This window comes from Setaria italica, chromosome IX (assembly GCF_000263155.2).
Source record: "Setaria italica strain Yugu1 chromosome IX, Setaria_italica_v2.0, whole genome shotgun sequence".
In the NCBI taxonomy this organism is placed as follows: domain Eukaryota; kingdom Viridiplantae; phylum Streptophyta; class Magnoliopsida; order Poales; family Poaceae; genus Setaria; species Setaria italica.
In genome coordinates this window covers 51,385,220-51,408,682 of record NC_028458.1, presented here as the reverse complement: position 1 = coordinate 51,408,682, position 23,463 = coordinate 51,385,220, and the positions used below count along the sequence as shown (strand labels likewise).

General features: G+C 48.3%; 2 protein-coding genes across 3 annotated transcripts; both read left to right on the top strand.

Moving 5' to 3' along the window:
* Window positions 1–226: 226 nt before the first annotated feature.
* LOC101774059 (thaumatin-like protein 1b) lies at window positions 227–3,306 on the top strand. The gene is made up of 3 exons (XM_004984972.3): window positions 227–718; window positions 831–1,578; window positions 2,625–3,306. The coding sequence occupies exons 1-3, from the start codon at window positions 658–660 to the stop codon at window positions 2,794–2,796; spliced, it is 981 nt and encodes a 326-aa protein (XP_004985029.1). The 5' UTR covers window positions 227–657; the 3' UTR covers window positions 2,797–3,306.
* A 14,596-nt stretch (window positions 3,307–17,902) lies between these two features.
* LOC101773653 (auxin transporter-like protein 2) lies at window positions 17,903–22,601 on the top strand. 2 transcript variants are annotated; one of them, XM_022829875.1, is made up of 7 exons: window positions 17,903–18,182; window positions 18,309–18,497; window positions 18,618–18,730; window positions 18,887–19,070; window positions 19,189–19,286; window positions 20,296–20,761; window positions 20,890–21,681. In XM_022829875.1, exons 1-7 carry the CDS (start codon window positions 18,003–18,005, stop codon window positions 20,974–20,976), a joined length of 1,317 nt encoding a protein of 438 aa, XP_022685610.1. In that variant the 5' UTR covers window positions 17,903–18,002; the 3' UTR covers window positions 20,977–21,681. The 2 variants fall into 2 exon arrangements, with proteins under 2 accessions (XP_022685610.1, XP_004985027.1); XM_004984970.2 differs by lacking the exon at window positions 20,890–21,681 and adding an exon at window positions 21,829–22,601 and having other exon boundaries at window positions 17,904–18,182.
* Window positions 22,602–23,463: the final 862 nt, after the last annotated feature.

Here is a 23,463-nt window from a genome sequence, read left to right as displayed (position 1 = left end):
GAGCATTTCCGTGGCGGAGGGAAAATCAGATCGGTGAAACGAAACGAGTACAGCGCGCACGTCACCAGAAACCGCACGGGCACAGCTTCTTCCCGCGGCAGAGCTTTCTTTTCCTGCTCGACTTCCCCATTTCTTCCCGGGTCAAAAACCTCCGTCTTGCCCATCCCCGTCCCGTACCCCTATAAAATTGGAGGACCAGACAAGGAGATCATACCAAGCTTAGGTCGGTTGCGCACCGGCGTCGAGATATTTTTGAGCCTTCTCGCCGACCTCCGCGACGCCGAGCAAGGCGTGTGGGGCTGCCGGACTGGTAGGCGGTAGCTACGCTACGCGCGAACAAAACAGGGGAGGTCGGCGAGAGGAGGCCGCTGCCGACTTTGCAAGGGAGACTGACGCTCTGGGCCCAGTTTTTGCCACTCCATGTGCGTCGGACGGGCGGATACGGCTCCCCTCCCTGTCTTCTTGGGCTGGCTGCGCTGAGAGCCTGAGCGCTTGCCTGCCTGTGAGTTCTTTTATAAATCGAGCGACCGGCTGGTCGTCTCACCCTCCCATCTTCTCCCGGCCCATTACACGAAAGCAGAGGCGGCAAGGAGCGAGCGCCGGAGAGCTTGGAGCTGAGACTTGTGCGCGCCAGACATTCAGCAAGTGAAGATCGAAATGGCGCGGAGATCAGCTCATGTCGCTCTCTGCTCATTTGCTCTGCTCCTCCTGCTTCCAGGTGAGTGCTCGCTCTCTGCTCCTCTTCCGTTCGTTCGCGTTGAGCATTTCGTGTTTCCTTGCTGTTTTTGTGATCTGTGCCGAATCGAGCTCTAATTTCTCGGCGCTTGCAGCTGCGTGGTCGGCGACGTTCACGATGACCAACAACTGCGGCTACACGGTGTGGCCGGGCTTGCTCTCCGGCGCTGGCACGGCCCCGCTGCCCACGACAGGGTTCGCGCTGGCTCACGGCGCGTCGGCGACGGTGGACGCCCCGGCGAGCTGGTCGGGCCGCATGTGGGCGCGCACGCTCTGCGCCACAGATGCCACCACGGGCAAGTTCACCTGCGCCACGGGCGACTGCGGGTCCGGCAGCGTCCAGTGCAACGGCGGCGGCGCGGCGCCGCCCGCCACGCTGGCCGAGTTCACGCTCGACGGCTCCGGCGGCCTCGACTTCTTCGACGTCAGCCTCGTCGACGGTTACAACGTCCCGATGCTCATCGTCCCGCAGGGCGCGGGCGCCGCCGCCGGCGGAGGCAGCACCAACGGGTCCGCCGACGGCGGCAAGTGCATGGCCACCGGGTGCCTCGTCGACCTCAACGGCGCGTGCCCGGCCGATCTGAGGGTCATGGCCACCGCCGCGGCCACGGGCGCCGGCGGGCCCGTGGCGTGCCGCAGCGCGTGCGAGGCGTTCGGGACGCCGCAGTACTGCTGCAGTGGCGCCTACGGGAACCCCAACACGTGCAAGCCGTCGACCTACTCGCAGTTCTTCAAGACGGCGTGCCCGCGCGCCTACAGCTACGCCTACGACGACTCCACCTCCACCTTCACGTGCGCCGCCGGCACCAGCTACGCCATCACCTTCTGCCCGAGCACCACCAGGTGAATCCTTTGCCCCAAACTGAAGTCTCCTGCTTGAAGCTTCACCGTCGTTTAATTAAGCACTAACGGTAAATGGCGCGAAATGCACGGTCGGGCAGTTTTAACCAAGAGGGCTTAATGGTGATAGGGACCAAAGCAATCTAGTACGTGGAAGTCTCTGTCTTGGCATGCACGAGTCGCGAAGGCTTCAATTTTAAGTTTGACAAATCTCCTAGCAATCTTGACTTCGAATTCTTGGAAACGATTCCGTGTAGAATTCCGCAAGACGTTGGTTGGGGTTTCGATAGGACGGGTGGGAAATCATCCTCATCCCATGACAGAATTCCTAATTCGGATGGGAAATCATAGTGGTTTGGTGGAGGGCAGGGCTGGAGAGCTGAGACGCCACACTAGACACCACGCCGAAAAATTATCAGTTCACAGGTCACAGAGTCCACACGACCTCCTGGTGACTGATGAGCATCTTTTTCCAACTGGTGCTGTTACATGTTCCTGTCAAAAGAAAAAATAAAGCCTGTCATGTCAAGCCGTTGAATGGTTCCCACTAGAGGCGGTGACGGACAATTCAACGGCTAATAGCAGAGGCACCGTAGCATCAACGGTTCTCAGGCTCTGGATCCGTGGACCCAGTGTCACAGTATGAGGCGGGTGTCAGTGGGTCACCTCCTTTTGCGCGCACAGGCCAACCGGCCGCTGACACGCAGCACTGTCCTGTCCTGGGCCGCCTTCTAGCCGTTTCGCCGTACGGTCCCATACTCCCATGCCATTGATTTGGCCTGCAGCCAGCAGCCCCCAACTGCACCCCATGTTCCCACGCTCAGATGCGTGCAACCGCATTTACGCGTTGCCCAAAATATCCATGTACTCGCACTACGGTCCTGGGCAAAAGATCTCGCATGCTCACGTACAACAGTATCGAACTTCAATTCTTGTACTGCCACGATGTTTAACTTGTTAAGAACTTGACTGTGGCAGTAGCAGAAGTATATTTTTGTTTCTACTACGTTTCTACCACGTGCTAACCGTGACTCTCTTGTCTTTTACAGCGGCAAGTACTCCGGCGAGAACCCGCAGGCCGCGGGCGTGCAGCCCACGAACGGCAGCATGGTATACCTCGGCGGCGAGCAGCTCGCCACCGGCGACGCCCACGTCGGCGCCGCCCGTTCCTCGCTGCTCATCTTCGCGGCCGCCACCCTCGCCGCCGTCGCCCTGCTCTGAGCTACCCAGCCGGGCAGCGCGTGTGAAATGGAGGCGGCAAGAGTCGTCGTTGTAAAGCAGCGAGCAGAGCACGCTCGCTACCCGCCGCCGGTGTGGTCTTGTCCTTGTCCGGGTGCGCCGCTTCCGGCGTGACGGAGGCAGAGATAAGATTCGAGAAAGGAAATGCGGGGTCGCCGTCGCCCTGCCCATGGCAGGCTGACGACACTGCTACTACGGCTAACTCGAGAAAACAACGATATCTCTCCACACCGGATCGCATCTATCGCAGCTTTAATTTCTACTGGTAGCTTAGCTTATGTCGTAGGGTTTAGGATAACTGGTAGCATGTGATGACCTCTGCATTCTTCATTTCTTCTCCACGCTTCCTCGATTTCTTGGGCCGAGACGATGTACCCGATCGTTGTCCCTCGCGCTATACATTACGTGATGATGATTAGTTTACCTTTTAACTGTTGGACTGTGGGGAAAAGACGAAAGGGTTGAAATGTTATCGATGTTCCTTGAAAGTTACTCCAGCTTGACTTGCTTGTCATCCTGTCGTCGCAGTCGAAGGCCTCACGGGCTCACTCACACTTACCGTGGCATGTGAATCGATGACTTTGTCACTTTGCCGTTCGTGCATCGATGTGCTAGAGCTAGCTGGGTGAGTGGTAGCGTGCTACAGCCTACAGGTCTACTCCAGATAGCCAGATCCTGCGGTTGGTCTGTTGCTACTGACGTCGACGAAGCTACTGCTCAGTCTCTTCATGACCCAGACGACGAAACCTAAGCTGTTGCCCAACTTTAGAGATGCAAAATTATTGTTGTAGCACTATAATACACTGTAACGTTTCGTTTGTATTTGTAAATTATTGATCAAATATTAACTAATTAGGCTTAAAAGATTCGTCTCCCAAAGTACAATAAAACTGTGCAATTAGTTTTTGATTTCGTCTACATTTAGTACTCCACGCATGTACCGCAAGTTTGATGTGATGGGGAATCTTCGTTTTTGCATAGTGTTAAAGTTGGGAGTTTGGGGGAAGAGGCCCCTAGCGGAAAAGCTTTCGAGATCGCTATGATTGCGCTTTCAGCTTCATGTCCTAATCTTCCGGTGATGGATGGAAACGCGGTTCGGCTGCAGTCCGATCCGTGACCGTCTTTCAACAGAGCGACAGCAATCACCAATCAATACAGTGATATGCTCCTACCACAGGTATAAAAGTTCAGAGCATGTTCAAGCTTCGCTATCAGCCGCACGGTTCGTCCGTGTCCGGTGACCACCGGTTTGCGTCAGGTGCGAAACAGCAGCAGCAGTGCATAGTTGGGCTATAATTGAGCATGTTCAAGCTTCGCTCTCAGCCTCTCATAGACATGCAAGTCGAGCCCAATTATAGCCCATCGAACTCGGGCAAAAATTCCTCGCTGTTTTAAATGGGCTTTTTATCTGGTAGGCCTAGTGATTCGCAACTGACATTACTAAGCCCATCTACTTTAGTAGGGCCCAAGATCGTTCTCTCCGTACACAAGAATGATTAGGCCCATGAGTTAAAACGAAACCCATTGCACGCCCATGCTAATTTTCAGTCCAAATTTGCAAATGTTTTTTTTTGAAAGACCAATTTGCACTCCTCCAACTGGGTGGACAATTTGACGTGTATAAGTTGTAACAAGGGCTACCAAAGTTCTTATGTCTACTCGTATGGTTTAATTTACAGGTTTCTTAATTAAATGTATTTGCAGCCGCCAAACCTTGGTGGATGCCGATGCGAATCCTACCCTCTTTTTTATTTACCTCTTTTTTATTTATTTTAAAAAAGAGCCTACCCCTTTTCTCATCACTGAAGACTACATCTAAGCAGGAGACAGAGAAAGATACTAGAGAAAATCCGGCTCTCAATTTCCTTGTGAATAATATGGAAAACACCATTTTGTCGCTTGTGGTCAACTTCGGCTGCAACCTTCAGCTGGGCGCACAAATACACGGCGAAAAAGAGAAAACCAGTGCGCAAGGAGCCAAGGACAGACATGCTTAACTGAAACCAACGACTAGCATGGGGGCGAGCGTGTCACATGCCCTGCTGATAATGCTTGCCCTCCGATTCCATGGAATGCCATGATTAAAAGGCACGAGGGCAAGAAGAGCCTGCCAAGACGTCAATGGATGCTGGCCTTTGTTCCGCTAAGATTCCTCCCTCCTGTAGTCCGGAGCGGTAAAGCTCATCATCAGCCGTTGCATCACCACTGCACCCCACCTCTCTCGCTGCCACGCTCGATCTCCAGGGATCAGCGTACCACGCGATGCACCGGGCGGGGGCTAGCTTTTGCAGCACGATTACGCGCGTCGGATCGCGCATCCGACGACTCCGGCCACTCCAGTGCCCCACGGCGTGCAGGTTTGCAGCGGCCTCCTTTCGCCGGCGTCCCCATGGTGATGTAAGTAGGGCGAGCTCGCAGGCCAAATGAGCACACACGCCGCTGCGGGTGAAAGCAAATCTGAAAGCGCCGCCCGTCTTTTCGGCACCTTTTTAGCACGGAACGGGCGGGCGCTTTGCGGATTCAGCCGCGGCCGGGGGCTTTGCGACGGCCACGCGGCCGCGGGGAAAGCGAGGCTGCTTTGACCTCATCGCGTCGTCGTGCCGAGCGGGGCTAGCCTTTGAACGAAGCGTGCTCGAAATCTTGGTCCCAGACAGCGTCCCCTCCTAGCTCAATGTGAAGATTAAAGGCCCGCAAGTGCGTAAGAGCGGTGCGACCCGGCAGATACATGCCTGCCGTCGCGCCATCAGTGACCGGCTGGACGCCATACGCTGTCAAACAAAGACCCCGCAAGCGTTAGCTACAGGTCCGGGGCAAGGCGACAACCGGACACCGATCGATCACTGCAGGCTCAAGCAGAGCAGATTAGCAGGCTCCTTCTTGCGGTTGTTGTTTCGCGCCATCCATCTCCACGCGTGCCGGATGGCAACGCGAGGATGGGGTCGATATCAGGCGGACAGAATGATTTCTCTTGGGGGAGCGATGACGGAGGCCGCTAATCATGGTGTTGCGTTGCGCCCAGCGCGCCCGATCCTCCTTGGTGGCACGAGCAGACAGGCATACGTAGACGCTGGGCCAAAGCTTTGCGCGCGTTGCTACCTCTCTCTGCCCGGGCGCGGCCCTTGTGCTCGGCAACATGCCTGCGCCGAGGCAGCACCGTTCCTGGCCTGTGAGGGCTCGGGACCATGATTGAGCCCAATGCGCGCGCGCTCTACAGGCTACAGCTGCTACCGCTACGGTTCGGGATCGCAGCAAAAGGAGAGCGCCCGCCCGCCATCACAGGCTCGTGCCCTCCGGGCTATTCATTGCCTCCAGGCTCGCGCGGGCGCGGCCGGCCTGGCGGTTGTGCGTGCCGAGCAAAAGGCGCAGGCGCTTTGCTGTGGTGTGCCGGCTCAGGGGCCAAATCCATCATTCCATCATGCCGAGGCGCAAATCCAATCAAACACGAAATCTCAAGTTGCTGTGAACGATGGGATGCTTCCATGAAGATCAAGGTAGGAGATGAGAATCTCGGTCAAAGGCAATTAGCAAGGTGGACGGTATAATTCGCCCATATTTGCTAGGTCTGCGGGCTGCAATAAGCACAATCTCGCGAGACACGATCGCAAAGATGGGAAAGCTTCAGCATGCCTAATAAGTGCACCAAGAAAAGACAGTGTGAGGGTATGGCATGCCACGCCTACTTCTGTTGATTGAAATAACAACCTTAAAAAGATTATGTAGAGTGGTAGAGTACTCACCCTTGAATTCCTAATCATGGCAACATGTAGACGCAGCAGGGCTTCATCCTTTCACGCTTCCAATTAACAGGCGCATATCAGCTAGCAGTCTGTGACCACTTGAGTGAACAGTAGAATCGCATTAAGTTCCTCTAGACAGAAAAATAGGGGGCAAAAACTCCCGACCAGTCATTGGCGGCAGTAGCTCGGCCGATTAAAGTATGAGCTGCTGCTAGCCTGCTACGGCTGCTACCTGCATGCACATCGAAGCCTTTGGTGCTAAGCTACCTGCGGGTGATCAATGGCCATCGGCAGCTTTATTGTGCCATCCAATACACTCAGGCATTCAGGCAGGCGACGGCAGGCATTGTTTGTTTACCGACACATGAATATGCTTTGTTGTATAATCCCAAGGGGCAGGTTTATTCAGGGCCATAACCGTAATAAAAGATGTGCAGGTGCACTGATTAAAAACAACGCTAAATACTGCTGCTCTGCAGACTTATCATGGCATTGATTCCAGGACATTCTTCAGAGAACGTGGCTTCAGGCCATCTAATGATACGAGCTTTGCCAGGGAGAAGCCCACTGAATCAGGGACATGATGCCAGGCAAGTCTCATGGGCTGCTGAACACTCCAGTATTTCTGTGCTATTTGCTTCAGCATAGAGGCACCGTATGTTCTTTTCAAAAAAATATAGGCACCGTGTGCACTCTGTACTTATAACGAATTATAGGCTCCATCGGCGAGGGAATCTATTCATGGCAGAGCCAGCTCGTACATGGGAACAAAATTGGGCTCTCAATCGATTGCAGCTCGTGACATCCTTTTGGTGTAGAGGAGAATATGCACGTCTTTGCTTTTTCAGTTTTCTTTTTGGACGCGAAGAGACGATGCTCCTTGGAAAAGAGGGCTAAAAGAAAGTGGCTTTCTCAAGTGAGAATAAGTGGCGCCACTTGCTTTTGAGTGTTCGTCAGAACTTGCCAGCTTGGCATATACTCCGCCTGAAGAATGTACATCCCTTGTGCGTAATTTACACCTTTACAGTTGGGGAGATCCTGACCTGATCCAAGATTTGGGGCTTAATCAGACATCATGGAGTCCCGTGGTTTTATGGCCTCTCATGATCCTGGTCTTATGATGCCGATCCTTCTGACTTTCTCTTCAGACGAGAGCTGGGAGAAAGGAAATGACAGATCTCTGGTTATGATGCCGTGTCATCATACACTGATGCAGACGATTGGTTGTTCAACTTTTCTCGTGTTGCGGCTTATCTGTTTACTGCGGCATCGTTTCCTGCTGGCTACAACCTTTGCACTGCCTTTTTCTCATTGGTTACCCATTCGTTCCCCCACCAAATAATTTTTCAATCGAGTAGCATTTTGGCAGGTGCCCTGAGTTGGTCATTAGAGAGGAAAGATTCTGCAAATAGCCAAATACTACTGCATAAGCAAGCCGCAAGCGGTCAGTCAAGGCTTAAGGATACTGCTTAGTTAACTGTAGCTGGCTATGAGAACTGTTCTTCAGTGTCCACACATCAGTGACAGTGATGCAGGTACAAATGAGATGCTAGGTAGGTACACATCGTGCACATTTCGATTTGAATATCCAGAAATCGAAGCCCAACTTTTCCAAAAAATTTGCAGCCGAGCTGTCAATGATACCTCCCATACTGAAAAGACAGTAGAGGAAATTGAATGTGCACTTGAGCAGCCTTTGCTTTTTCGCCTCGCCAAAGTTTGGAGCTGCCAACACTGCATCGAATGGAGCAGATTCTGAACCTCACAACAAGAGCTCAATCCAAGCGAAACTGTACAGCGCTTTGGAGTTTGGATGCATGCTGCTGTAGCTTTTCGTCCCCAACTTTGCAGAGATATTCTGACAGCTGCCATGATAGCAGGCGTTTGCTGTTTTTGCCTAGCTGATCGCTTAATTACAGCGCCAAATCAGACCCTTTTTTAGTTAGGGCTAGCACATCCATGAGCTTACGAAGATCGAAACGGCCAGCCCAGAGTGAAGGGTTTTACTACTCATTTTAGATTTTATACCCGGAGCGGACGTGCGCCGTACTCGGAGAACTGACCACATCGAGTGGCCCGTTTATCTTACTCCTCGGAGTGCTTGATCAATGATCATATCTAAGATCGTGCTCGATCGGTGCCTAGGTGGAACGCCGCCGCCGGCGAAGTCGCCGAGTAACACTACACCGAACACGGGCTCTTGCTCCCCGGGCAACATTTCGGGGATGCGTTGCGTGGGAGTTCGTTTGGCCAAAGAGGACTGAGGACTCGTCCATCCACGACGGCACGACTGGATTATCTTTGCTCGTCCCACATGCCCATGCTCTGTTCACGAATTGCGCGTTCAGTTCTCAAGGACGAGATGGGCCTGGGACCGTGGTTAGTATCCTCCATCTGTATTCTGAAATCTGCTGCAGCCTCTCTCTGTTGAGCGGACGGAGTAGGCGCAGGGCTACAGAATGGGCGAGGCGGGCGGAGTAGCCACGGAGAGTGATGGGAGGATGAAGTTGTTTTGTTTACTAGGCGCCTCGTGGGCGTGGGGCGCGCGCGAGAACCGGTGCCTAGAAAGGCTCCAAAGAGCGTCGCCAAAGCGGGGGACATCGCACCGGGCTAAAAGGACGGAATGTCCCCGGACCAGGTGGCCAAGGCACACCGCCTCCCTGCCGCATGGGGGCCTCCCCTTGCCACCGTGATCGCGGAAGCCATTTGCTTGCTCCGGTGCTCCGAGGCGGCGAGGGTGGAGGCAGTGCCACGCGTGTTTTGTGGAGTGGGGCGGTGCCCGCGCGCGGGGTTTGTGGTGCACGCAGGGCGCTGGTGGTGCTCCGGCCGCTGAGGAGGCGGCGAGCGGCGGCCGGCGGGGCATGTCCTCCGATCCATGTGGGCAAGCAAAGCGCCTTTTCTAGCTCGGTGCAGGATTGCAGGAGCAGCGCAGCGACGGCGCGAGGCGGCGTGGGAACGGAAAGGGAGCTAAAAGGGGAAGGGCTCTACTGGTGGCAAAAGCTAACCCCGGACGGCAAAATTATACGCTGCATGAGCAGGACTCTCCGGTGAGCTACTGAGCTAACCCTGCGATCTGCCGGGCAAGCGCCATGCCCATGTCTAATGGCAACGTTCGTGTAGCACAGGTGCGAACCGTGCACTCTCGGCACACCGTACGCGAGGATCCAGCGAGCGGCGAAGCTGCAAGGACTCCTCGCTCGGCATCTTATCTTACTATTACTAATTGGAGGTTCCTTTTGAAGCTTTTAGGTGAAGCCACCTAGGATTCCTAGGTGGACACTCTAGAAAAAGAGAGAAACTCTAGAAATTCTCACAAAAAAGCAAAACATCCGACCATCGATTGATAGATTCAAATCATCATAGCCATTAGATCTATTATGTTTTCTACAAAATTACCCACCTATACCATTATGAAAATAGCCTAAAGTAACCTCCTAAATCTATATATAAATTACCCACCTCTGCTATTATATAAAATAAACTAAAATAACCCCTTAATCTTCATCAAAATTACCCACTTATGCCATTATAAATAATATTTAAAATAACCCCCTAATTTGCAACCAAATTGCCCACCGCTATTACTTAAAAACTTAAAGTAAACTGTTAAATTTGCATCTATATTACCCACACATGCTATTATTAAAAATAACATGATAACTCTACGTTTGAATCAAATAACCTTAATTAAAAATATACAGCAATATATGATTCTAAATCGTCAATATCTTGCACTATTGGTATATGGTATAATAATTAAGGTCTATACACATGATGTGTCACCATTTATAAAGATATAGAGGAAGTGATGAGAATATATATTTCTATGTTAAAATTGTATCACAAACTTAGGGTTCATTAAACAAATTCAAGCGCATACCTGCGATGCAAAGTGAAAAGTTAAAGATTATAAATGTGGATGAAAATATTATAGAGTAATTACTAACTAAAATCTATCACAATTGGATGAAGATAATAATATATATCTATTGTGTTTGAATATTTAACAAACGAGAGGTAGCTTATGGTAATATTTTTTAGCAATGTAGTCCCATTTTTTTCCATTGGAGACTCCGCATTAGTTCGCATGAGACAAGCTAGAAAAAAAGAGACAAATTCTCATAAAAATCAAAAATATCAAACACCAATCATGTAAACTCTAATAATCATAGCCATTGATCTATTATATTTTCACCACTATCATTGTGAAAATATATTCAAAAATGAGCTCTAAACCTATATCTAAATTACCGAGCTCAGCTATTATAAAAAATAATCTAAAGTAATCCCATAATCTTCATCTAATTTACTAATACATATCATTATAAAGCATAACTTAAAATATCATTCTAAAATTTAATCTATATTACCCACGTAAGTTGTTATTAAAAATAACCTAAATCAAACATCTAAATCTTAATCTAATTATCTTCATGTGCATCATACAGAAATGTCAAAAATAAACTAATATATAATTCTAAATTACCTATTTGTGTTATTATTAATATAAAAATACTAAGTTAAAGTATATACATATGATGAGTGTCACCATTTAGACCATTTATACATGTATGTGAGGAATCGATGAAAAATATTGATTTGTATGCTAAACATAATGTATGGAGGATCGGAGGTGCGATACAAAATGGAAAAAGTATGAATATGGATGAAAAAGTGCATAGAGTAATTATTAATTAAAATCAATCACAACTAGACAAAGATAGGTACTATATAAGTATTATGTTGATGTATTGAAAAAAATAAGAGAGTATTAGGTAATTAATTTTGATTATTAGCTAGGATTTTAATTTCTAAAGAATTTTCGAATATAATAGCTTCTAAAAACATTAGCCCGTGCGGGAGCACGGGTTGATGGACTAGTAATAAAAAATTGAAGAAAAAATAAAATGTACTTTTCATTATTATTGTAAAAAGCGTGACGTTCATCCTCATGTTTAATTTGGTGCAAATAAATCTTTTAACTAACTAAAATGGTGCATTTATTATCCCCACTTTAATTTTACAATGGTTTAACATCATATAACATCGGTTCTGACCATGCACGCATCGTGCTAAGCACTGCTTAGCCGTCGAGTCAATCACTATAGCAGCTCGACGTGAATTGGTTCCGCTAATTTTCAAAAACATTATGAGTAGCAATTTTAGAGTATTTACTAAATTTTTTTGTGAATTTTATATTTTTGACTTATTACATTGCTAAGAATTGGTTAGTCGGATTATTACGTGGCATAAACTTCCATTAGATAACACTAAACCATTGTTAAATTGAGGTGGGAATGGCTAATGAACCCATATAATTAGTTTGCACCAATTAAAACATGATGAATGTCACACTTTCCAAATACTAAGGGTGAAAATACACTTTTTTTCTAAAAAATTTAGCTCGAGCCTTGCATGGGGTGGGGGTCCAACCACGGCTGTATATATCTTAGATATATACGCATCCATCGTGCCTTTTAATTTTTTTTAAGCGCACGAGCCCTCAAGTTAGTCTTTGTTACGGTGTATGATCGGGTCACCACTCATCACTCACCGGGTGCTCTTCGCATCAGCTACCTTCAAGTGGGAAATTCCTCCTATTTATAAGCAGCTGCATTTGTCTCTCATCCTTATAAATAGTGAATCTAAAGTAAATTCAAGAGAGGTGGACCTGCTTATACCGCATGAATATGAGATGTGACAGTTGCGTGCATTGTAAAAATTCGATCCTAAATCACACTAGTTTTACATTTTGGTGTGGGTGCATATGCACCCCTACATCCTATATATTTTTACCTTTAGAGTTTACTGATACAGACTAGTCGAGCTTTAAATCCATCGACATGGAGGTATTTAGCGATACTCCTGTGATGGATGGTCCTCCAGTTAGAATATGACTCAAGATTAAAGTTAAAGGTTCAGAATTGTGAGAAATAGGGATGAAGAAGGAAGCCAGTCATCATCACAGCCTCCGAAGGTTAGATGAAAGCGCACGGGAAATTTATATGCACTTTTTTTCATGTACAATTTGAAAGATGTAATGGTAATTAGGTGAACGTGGCTGCCTACCTTGGCATGCGCACGGTTTTGTGTTAATATAGGGAGAATTCCTAACAGATTACAAGAGTTTAATTACAACATGTGATACAAGATATAGTTGGTTTAAACCTCCTCTATGTATACAATATCTATATGCAACTCAAGGTTTAACCAACGCATCTATATATCCAAAACCATCACGTTCATTTGACGTGTTAACACAAAACTCTTGTACAACGATATACCTATTCTTTAACAGCCTTCCTCAATCTTAACTGCGCTTGCTTTTGAGGTTTAGATTGCCTTTGAACTTTTCGAACTCCCTAGATGAAAGTGCTTTGGTGAAAGCATCGGCCAACTGATCTTCAGAAGGAATGAAGCGAATTTCTAACTGCTTCCTTGCTACCCTTTCTATTACAAAATGAAAGTCAATCTCAATATGTTTAGCCCGTGCATGAAAGATAGGATTAGCTAACAAATAAATTGCACCAAGATTATCACACCATAAACAAGGCGGTTCTTTTAATTTCACACCCAATTCCGATAGTAATGCTTCTACCCAAATAGTTTCGGCTGTAGCATTGGCCAATGATTTATACTTTGCTTCGGTGCTTGATCTAGAGACAGTTGCCTGTTTCCTGGCACTCCATGAAATTAAGTTTGGACCAAAATAAATAGCAATGCCATCAGTAGACCTTCTATCATCAATGCTACCACCCCAATCTGCATCAGAGAAAGCACTTATCAAAGTAGAAGATTACTTGCATATCTCAAGCCCAATATTCAGTGTTCCTTTTACATACCTCAGAATTCGTTTGACAGTCGCCCAATGGATAGTTGTGGGAGAATGCAGAAATTAGCACACTTTGTTAACAGCAAAAGCCAAATCAGGACGAGTAAGAGTTAAATACTGCGGTATTTCGTACCATCTTCTAATGATAATAACGTGCCATCTTGATAGGATAATTTTTCCAAGGCTGCCAAAGGAGTAGGAGAAGACTTACAATTTGTCATGCCAACTCTTTTCAACACATCCTAAGCATACTTTGTTTGTGATAATATAATGCCTCCCTGAGTTGGTTTGACATCAATGCCAAGAAAATAATTTAGATTACCCAAATATTTAAGAGCAAAATCTGCCCGAAGATCTTTAAGCAATGCTGAAATTGCATCCATGGAGGACCCTGTCACTATAATAGCATCAACATATATGAGCATAAATATGGTTGTGTTTGATTTGGAATAAATAAATAGTGACGCATGAGACTTGGATGCTCTAAACCCAAGATCAAGTAATTTCGAACTCAACTGTGAATACTAGGCCCTGGGAGCTTGCTTCAACCCATAAATAGCTTTATCCAGCTTGCAAACATAGTTTGAAAATTTTGCATCCTCAAAGCCTGGAGGTTGTCTCATGTAAACCTCTTCCTCAAGAACACCATGAAAAAACGCATGGACATCTAGCTACCTCAAACACCAATCTCTTGAGACATTTATAGTTAGCACAAGTCGAACAGTATCTATTTTCCAAACAGTACTAAAATTATCTTCATAATCAATACCATATCTTTGTTTGAATCCTTTAGCGACCAATCTTGCTTTACAACAATCTATACACCCACTTAAAGTATCTTCATAATCAATACCATATCAGCTTTTCTTTTCAATTTATACACCCACTTACAATCAATAAGATTGTTACCTTTAGAAGGAGGAACCAAGTGACAAGTTTTATTTTTGTGAAACGTCTTAAGCTCATCTTCCAATGCTTTGGTTCATCTGTGATCCCCAAGTGCTTCCTGTAGAGTATGTGGCTCTCCTGTAGAAGAGAGAAAAACCATATCTGATAGTCCCATTATTTTGTTTAACAATACCACTTTGAGATATAGTCCTTGGTTGAGGAGTATTTGGTGTTGGAAAGGAGACAAACTCAGGTTCTGTAGTTAAATCCGAAGTCGTGGGCATAGAAGATCCCAGCGGGGAGATCTCTGTTGACTCCGAGATGCTGCTCTCGGGCACGGATATAGAACCCACCTGTCCGTGCGTTCCACACATCGGCTCGGGGCTGGGCGCGCTCCCCGCCAGGCGCAGCACGGCCCGCCGAGCTTGGCTTGCCCGCCTGTTGTGGCCTGCCACGCAGCTCGCGAGGGACGGATGCGCGCGGTGACGCGCACGGGGGACATTGCAACAGAAGGATCCCCCTGGGATTCAGCGTCTGTCAGCACCAACGCATCATCTTCGGTTCGCGTGCCCTGGATTTGCTTCATTGTATGCAAAGCTTCGTGTTTCTTGCCCGTTTTGAATGATCATGATATCATTTTGTGCCAATTTTTCTCCTGGTTGCTCCTGCATATGTGACACACCACTAGAACCACAAAGTGGATTATGATCATCAGTAGTATTAGCATTACAACTTACTATATTCAAAATATGATCCGGTAAAAGAAGGATTTCTTGACGGAGATGAGCACTAGCATTTTCATGCAGTGTTTCAAAAGGAAAAACAGATTCATCAAAGATTACATCACAGGAGATATACACACGACCAGTTGGAATATCAAGACACTTGAATCCTTTGTGAATAGAACTATAACCAAGGATGGCACATCTCTTGGAGCGGAAAGAAGGTTTTCTTGTATTAAAGGGCCTAAGGTTCGACTAACATGCACACCCAAAAACACGAAAAGAAGCATAGTTGGGTTTTTCTTAAAGAAGGAGCTCTACTGGTGTGTGGTAATTTATGACTTTGCTAGGCAGAAGATTAGTTAAATGAGTAGCGGTAAGAAAAGCTTCATCCCAAAATTTCAAGGGCATTGATGCATTTGCAAGAAGAGCAAGCCCAACCCCTACTATGTGCCTATGTTTTCTTTCTGCAGAACCATTTTGTTGATGAGCATGGGGACATGAAACTCGATGGGAGATGCCAATTTTCTAGAAAAAGGAATGCAATTCCTCATACTTTTCTCCCCAATTTGTTTGCATGGATAAAATTTTCCTATCAAACTTGCGCTCAACAAGATTTTGGAAATTATGAAAGACTTGGAAAACTTCAGACTTCTTTCGAAGCAAATAGATCCATGTGTATTTACTATAATCATTGATGAAGCTCACATAGTATGTATGTCTACCAACAGATTCTGAAGCTGGACCCCACACATCAGAATGAATCAATTGGAGAGGAAAAGTAGACACATTATTGGAATTTGCATAAGGTAATTGATGGCTCTTGGCTCTTTAACAAGGATCATAAACTGAATTACTACTAGCATCATCTAGAAACGATAAATTATTGTTCTTCAAAACATGCCTAACAATAGGAAAAGATGGATGACCCAGACGACTATGCCATCTGTACATGGATGGTTTATTGACTCCAAACGGTACTTTACTTGTGCTTGCTTCAGAAGAGCTGGAAATTAAAGGATAAAGGCCTCCTTCACATTTGCCTTGATGAAGAGTTTACTTCATTTTCGGTCCTTGATGAGGAAAAAATTCGGGTGAAATTCAAGGAATATATTATTGTCAAAGGCAAGACGATGAATAGAAGCAAGACTTTTATGAGCATTAGGAACATGCAATATATTTTTTCATAAAAGATTGCGAACTGGGGTATGTGAAGTTGAATGACCAATACTTCTGATTTTCATACCTGAACCACTTGCCGTATGAACTTGATCATGACCAGCATATTTGTCACGCACCGTCATCTTGTCCAATTCACCGGTAATATGATCAGTTGCACCGCTATCCATATACCAGTTAGTATCAACACCATAGGCGGTTGAGCTTGACTTGTTGTTGCTTGATGGCTGAAAATCTTCTTCAAACTGATGCCAACATTCAATGGAAGTGTGATTTGTCCTGCCGCAAATCTGACACTGAGGTCGACTTGACTGTCCTCCAGACTTGAAACTGCTGTTGGAGGAGTTGCTGCTGTTGGAAAAATTGTCGCGCCCTCCAGAGCCGCGGCCGCCTGTCCCTCACCCACGACTTCCACTGCGACCATGAGGGTTGAAGCCTCCTCAACCTCTAGAAGCTGAATTTGCCGAGGATTGATAGTGACCTCCTGAACGCTGATCAAACATGTCCAGGCACATCTCATATGCCATGACTTGGGCATAGAGATCATTGATAGAAATTGGATCCGACCGACCCAAGACAGAGGAGACGGCGGGATTATATTCAAAATCAAGACCATTCAAAATAAAGGATATCATCTCATCGTTGTCGATAGGTTTTCCCGCAGCAACAATTTCATCTCCTATAGCCTTCATCTTGTTGAAGTATGTCGCGATGTTCATGCTTCCCTCTTGAGGCTTGCAAGTTGCATCCGTAGGTTGGGGACTCGTGCATGTGATTGTGCCGAGTACATGTCTTCCAATGCCGCCCAGACTTCAGACGACGATGTCAACGTAGCTACCTGCACAAGCACTGTGGACGACAGGGAGTTGACGAGGTGGCCAAGTACCTGCTGGTCCTACGGCAGCCAAATCTCGTATGTCGGGTTGGAGACGTCGTTCTTCTTGTCATCTTGGATTGTTTCTGGTGGTGCCGGAATTAAGCTATCAAAGATACCAAGGAGATGAGCACCCCTGATCGGTGGCAACACCTAGGCCTTCCAACGAATGAAGTTCTCTCGCGTGACCTTCTCGGAGACGGGCGGCCCGAGAGCACTTGACGGCGATGATGAGGAACGGGAGGCCATGGCATCTTAGATGTATTTTGAGGAAGTAGCTCTAATTACCATGAAAGATGTAATGGTAATTAGGTGAACGTGGCTGCCTACCTTGGCATGCGCACGATTTCGTATTAATATAGGGAGAATTCCCAACAGATTACAAGAGTTTGATTACAACGTGTGATACAAGATATAGTTAGTTTAAACCTCCTCTATCTATACAATATCTATCTGCAACTCAAGGTTTAACCAACGCATCTATGTATCTAAAATCATCACGTTCATTTGACGGGTTAACACAAAACTCTTGTACAACGATGTACCTATCCTTTAACACAATTAACCCCTTATTTAGCCGTCCCGATTTTGCTATCCCGTCTCGTCCCGATTTTGCCGCCGATACTTTGGCCGAGAAACACATGGTTCAGAAAGAGAAGCTCCGGAAGACTCACTTTCCTTTGCCAATTTTTTTTTCATGCTCTATCTATTACTTGCATCCAAAAAAGCTCCTGGAAACAAACAGAGAGATTACGAGAAAGACGGGTTTCTTTATCTTCACCTGTCGGACGTGCTGCAGTCTTGCTTCGCGCGGCCGGCACCTCACTCCCCCCTGCATATATATCACCCCCTCCGGTCTCCACCTCTTCTCGACTTGAACACGGGCAACGCCTCATAATAAGGTGAGAGGTCTAGTACACGGACACCGAGTGTTAGGAATCTAGCTGAGAGAGGTCATGGACTCGGAGGCCAATGGGAGCCTCGCCAACGAGAAGGCGCCGGAGACGGTCGGCGTCGGCCGGTACGTGGAGATGGAGCAGGACGGCGACTCCAACACCGTCAAGTCGCGCCTCTCCGGCCTCCTCTGGCACGGCGGCTCGGCCTACGATGCCTGGTTCAGCTGCGCCTCCAACCAGGTGACGACCTTGCCGTTGTTATTTCCTTGTTCTGGTCGATCAGCTAGCTGGTTCATTCGTCCTGTAGCAGAGGCCAGTGAGAGCTCTGAGCTCATATGCATGAAACTTGTTTATGTAATTGTTCAGGTAGCTCAGGTGCTCCTGACCCTGCCCTACTCCTTCTCGCAACTGGGGATGCTGAGCGGCATCCTGTTCCAGCTCTTCTACGGCCTGATGGGCAGCTGGACGGCGTACCTCATCAGCATCCTGTACGTGGAGTACCGGACCCGGAAGGAGAGGGAGAAGAAGGCCGACTTCAGGAACCACGTCATCCAGGTGAGAAGAAACACGCACCGGCGTTCATGAAATTTGTTGCATTTGCTCGTCTTGTCCAGTATGCATGTGGCCATCTGAAGAACTTTGTTCTGGACCAACCACGGATGCATCGATCTGCAGTGGTTCGAGGTGCTGGACGGGCTGCTCGGGAGGCACTGGAGGAACGTCGGCCTGGCCTTCAACTGCACGTTCCTGCTCTTCGGCTCAGTCATCCAGCTCATCGCTTGCGCAAGGTACGACGCATGCCTACAGGCTACACTGTTGTTTCGCACAGCATGCTTGGTCCGTCTTTGCTCTGGCTGTTTGTTTCTGGTATAGATGCAAGCCAATGGAGCCTGTGGCTAAAGGGTGTTTAGTTCTTACTGTAAGTGATGACATGCCTGCTGCAGCAACATCTACTACATCAACGACAAGCTGGACAAGCGGACGTGGACGTACATCTTCGGCGCCTGCTGCGCCACCACGGTGTTCATCCCGTCGTTCCACAACTACCGGATCTGGTCCTTCCTGGGCCTCGTCATGACCACCTACACGGCGTGGTACCTCGCCATCGCCTCCATCATCCACGGCCAGGTAACGCACGCGTATATATTCAAGTGCGTCTTGAGAGCACATGCTAGCTAGCTCTTGATGCCATCGAGTAGTGTTGTCGTCGAAGCATTTCGTTGAATGGGCGATGCCGTACTTGCAGGTTGATGGCGTGAAACACTCCGGGCCGACCATGATGGTGCTCTACTTCACCGGGGCCACAAACATCCTCTACACCTTCGGCGGGCACGCTGTTACTGTGTAAGGAGACAAGCACCCTTTTTTATGTCATGTCACTGTGTGAACAAAGCTACAGCTACTAGCAATGTGGACGTTCCTGCCGAAAACAAAGAATAGAATGAGTAGGTTTCCTAAAAGATACACGCGCCGGTCACATGCCATGGGCAGGGATTTGAGCACGCACTAGGGGACCGCATGACCTGAGCCAATGAAACTATATGTGCTGTGGTGGTCTGATCCAGCCGTGCCATACATTTCGTCAGGTCACGCCACACGCTTCAGACATCTAGGCATGTACCCATGCACAAGTTTACACGATAGCTAGCGTTGCCTCTCTCTCTCTTCTTGTTGGAGAAGAATGCAAGGTAGAATAGAAGTAGAACTGTTGCAAATGGAGACACCAAGTCATGGAGTCTTGTAAAACGTGGCATGCAAACGGAGACATAGAGCCTACAGTTTAGAGATGCATGCGGCATGCCATCTACCGGCTGGCAAATGCACAGGAGAGGGGGGAGACTCTCTGCACACTGTGCACTGTTCCATCGACCATCTTGGCACCACCAGACCCGTGCGAGCAGGTTACACACTGACACAAGTATCTCTGCCCCGTGCATCTTCACGAACCTCAGGGCACGGGGGCACGGCAGCGCAGGCCTATCTCCTCTGACTCAATTCATTGCTTGTACAGTCAAAGGAGCCACTCCACCCTAGGAGCGTGCACTTGCTGCTTTACCCCAGCAGCGCGCAGGGCTCCTGCTGCTTTTGCACTTGGAGAGCCCTGACTCCCTGAGCCCTGATAGATGCCGATACGATACCCCTCCGCAGATGCCAACAACACGAAAAACTTGCACAACCATGGGACGGGTGTCCAGGTTTCTGCGTGCACGAAAAGAGAAACGCAAAATTTCAAAAGAAACGGCTGTGAATGCCATGTCCAGTCTAGAGTCTAGAGGTCTAGTCTCCTGTCTACAGCTGATCACATCTGACCATCGTTTGAAAGGTGACTGAACAATGTTCGGCATCCATGCAGGGAGATCATGCACGCGATGTGGAGGCCCCAGAAGTTCAAGGCGATCTACCTGCTGGCGACGCTGTACGTGCTGACGCTGACGCTGCCGTCGGCGGCGAGCGTGTACTGGGCGTTCGGTGACCAGCTGCTGACCCACTCCAACGCGTTCGCCCTGCTCCCGCGCACGGCGTTCCGCGACGCCGCCGTCGTGCTCATGCTCGTCCACCAGTTCATCACCTTCGGCTTTGCATGCACGCCGCTCTACTTCGTGTGGGAGAAGCTCATCGGACTCCACGACTGCCGCAGCCTCTGCAAGCGCGCCGCCGCGCGACTCCCCGTCGTCGTGCCCATCTGGTTCCTCGCCATCGTCTTCCCCTTCTTCGGGCCCATCAACTCCGCCGTCGGCTCCCTCCTCGTCAGCTTCACCGTCTACATCATCCCGGCGCTGGCGCACATGATCACCTTCCGCTCCGCGAGCGCCCGTGAGGTATACTTTACAGTACTTCTTCTTGCATTATTTTTACCATCTTATTAGCACGCAGCTAATATTATTGATTTCTTTTACCTTGCATGTTTTTACGTTTTACCTGATGGTTCTACTTTTATCGTGCATAGGAATTTGGTAGCTTGTCGTCGCACGCAGCACCGTCGCACGCCTATGTTCTTTGGGCATTTCATAGCTTGCTCACTTTGCACAGCTAGCCCCTGGCTCTTGCATGCGTTGATGCCACTTTGCACAGCAGCCTAAATATTCACGAGACTCAGTAGTCATTCAATTGGGCCCCACCTTCTACAAGGCAAAATGTTGCTAGTACATAAAGCTCTAGTAGTACTAATGATTAGTGCTGAAATCATTAGGGTTCTAATGAACGCTGCCTCTCTGCTAGGTTGTCGGTAGTTCGTACCACTGTTACTGAAAGTCTGAAACATAAGACAAAACAACAGCAGTGTCAAACTGTCTTTTTACGAAGTGGGTAGTCCGTTCCGTTCCGTACTAGCAAGAAAGAAGAGAAAGGATGGCGCAAAGCTAAGCGACAAAGCGAAAGAACGTTAGAACCAGAATAAGGCCATGTTTAGTTCACCCCCAAATTCCAACTTTGACACTATGCAAAAAGAAGATTCCCCATCACATCAAACTTGTGGTACATGCATGGAGTACTAAATGTAGACGAAATCAAAAACTAATTGCACAGTTTTGTTGTACTTTGCGAGACGAATCTTTTGAGCCTAATTAGTCAATATTTGGACAATAATTCACAAATACAAACGAAATGCTACAGTGTCGCTACAGTATTTTGGTTGTCCCAATTTGGGCAACTAAACAAGGCCTAAAGATGCTTTATCTGCAGGAAATTTTTGTACCACTATCTAGAAAGAAGAAAAGAATAGAAACCTTGTAGGCTTGTAGCACTGAGTTCCACACAAATGATAACCCAATCCTGGGATTCCTGGCTACTTCTCGATGTTCGAACGAGAATACAATGCTTCAATTTGTTGAAAACCATACGTGCATGCTCTGAATAACTAATAAGCTCACCCTGTGCGGAGGTGCAGAACGCGGTGGAGCCTCCGCCGCGGCTGGTGGGGCGGTGGACGGGCACGTACATGATCAACGCGTTCGTGGTGGCGTGGGTGCTGGTGGTCGGCTTCGGCTTCGGCGGCTGGGCCAGCATGACCAACTTCGTCCACCAGATCGACACCTTCGGCCTCTTCACCAAGTGCTACCAGTGCCCGCCGCCGCCCCTCCCGCCGGCCGCGCCGCTGCCGTTCCCCGGCGGCCTCGGCAACATCACCATGCCGTTCGCCGGCGGGCTCCCACCGGCCGCGGCTCCTTCGCCGGCGCATTTCCTCCACCACCACAGGCATCACAGCCACGGTCTCTGAAGAGTGAAGACATGATCAGCCCAGCTGACAGTGCATGACCCTGCTTTAGTTCCTGCTAATCCAGTAGTTAGTCTAGCTTAATTTAGCACCGGCACCTTCTCTGGCTTGTTGTCGCTTGCTTTGCTGCTCGGACTTCATAAAAGGCTGGTGAGGGTATCGCTGTATCAGTAGCATGGAGTGTCTTGTGTTCTGAGCTGTGTCCTGGCGTGGAGCTCAAAAAAGAGGAATATTTCTACGGCCGCAGATGCCAAGCCTAGCTGCCGCTTTCTCTCATCCTCATGCAGCAAGAGCATAGCATAGCTCGTCACCTTTGCAGCAGTCTGGCGGTATTCCACCACTCAGTGCTGTATCATTGGCAGTACTTCGGCGCTGGTGCGCTCACGAGTCATGTATGGCTAGCTCAGTAGCTCTGACGACTCAGGAGTCAGGATCTCTTTGCCCCATTCCTCGGTTGTCGTAAGCTTTACTGCCACCCCATGCCAAGTGCTCGTACTTAGGCCGTAGCTAGCTACTCGGTATGGAGACTGAAAATGCTGTCGTTTGTGTCATCGCGAGACTGCCGCTGCAACTGCAAGAGCAAGAAAATGGCTGGGTGAACGGCCAGTTTCATTTTTTCTGAAAAATACTGAATGGCCAATTTCGCCCCTCTGATTTTTGACACAAGGATCGATCCCTGTTCACAATCGGCGCAGGACACGTTCGTTTATCGGCCCCACCCTGTAGATCAATGTCCGATACGGCCCAGTAATTGCTGCATGTGCGCCGTGTGTGTGTGTGTGTACCAGGGCCGTTGCGTCCAATTTTCCTTCCGGTGGGCCGGCATCAAAATTCGCACACGAGGCTGGCCGGATCTGGAATGCTGCAAATTATACGGGCTAAATGGGCTTCATTCTCTAAGTGGCTACGCCTTTTTTACCCCTTCGAGAAGTCTCGTAAAATATTCTAGCGTCAGAAACACTGACCATTGCTCATGGATGTCAGGATCTAGTAGCAAGCACATTTTTTCCCGTAACTTTGCATCAGTCAGTATCCAGTCAGAAATGTGTGCTCTATTGTCCCAGAAAATCCCGATAAAATCTAAGAAAAGCCTCTGTCAGAGAACTACCTGGAAAGTGACTGCTGAATATCAAGCCATATGCCTTTTGTTTTCCCCTCCTGTTCTAGAACATGCTGTACACAAAATCAATATCTAGAAATTACCTGTAATATCGCCACAGGAACTTAGTAAGATTTTTACATATTTAAGCGCTTAAAGTCAAAAGTATTTTGTTTGTCACGCGCTATGTTTCGGCGTGGTAAGTTGCA

Excerpts from the sequence above, each read along its gene's own strand:
- LOC101774059 (XM_004984972.3), top strand. The coding sequence starts at position 658 with ATGGCGCGGAGATCAGCTCATGTCGCTCTCTGCTCATTTGCTCTGCTC. Across the intron at positions 719-830 it reads TCTGCTCCTCCTGCTTCCAG|CTGCGTGGTCGGCGACGTTC; the intron begins GTGAGTGCTCGC and ends CGGCGCTTGCAG. Across the intron at positions 1,579-2,624 it reads TTCTGCCCGAGCACCACCAG|CGGCAAGTACTCCGGCGAGA; the intron begins GTGAATCCTTTG and ends TGTCTTTTACAG.
- LOC101773653 (XM_004984970.2), top strand. The coding sequence starts at position 18,003 with ATGGACTCGGAGGCCAATGGGAGCCTCGCCAACGAGAAGGCGCCGGAG. Across the intron at positions 18,183-18,308 it reads TCAGCTGCGCCTCCAACCAG|GTAGCTCAGGTGCTCCTGAC; the intron begins GTGACGACCTTG and ends GTAATTGTTCAG. Across the intron at positions 18,498-18,617 it reads TCAGGAACCACGTCATCCAG|TGGTTCGAGGTGCTGGACGG; the intron begins GTGAGAAGAAAC and ends ATCGATCTGCAG.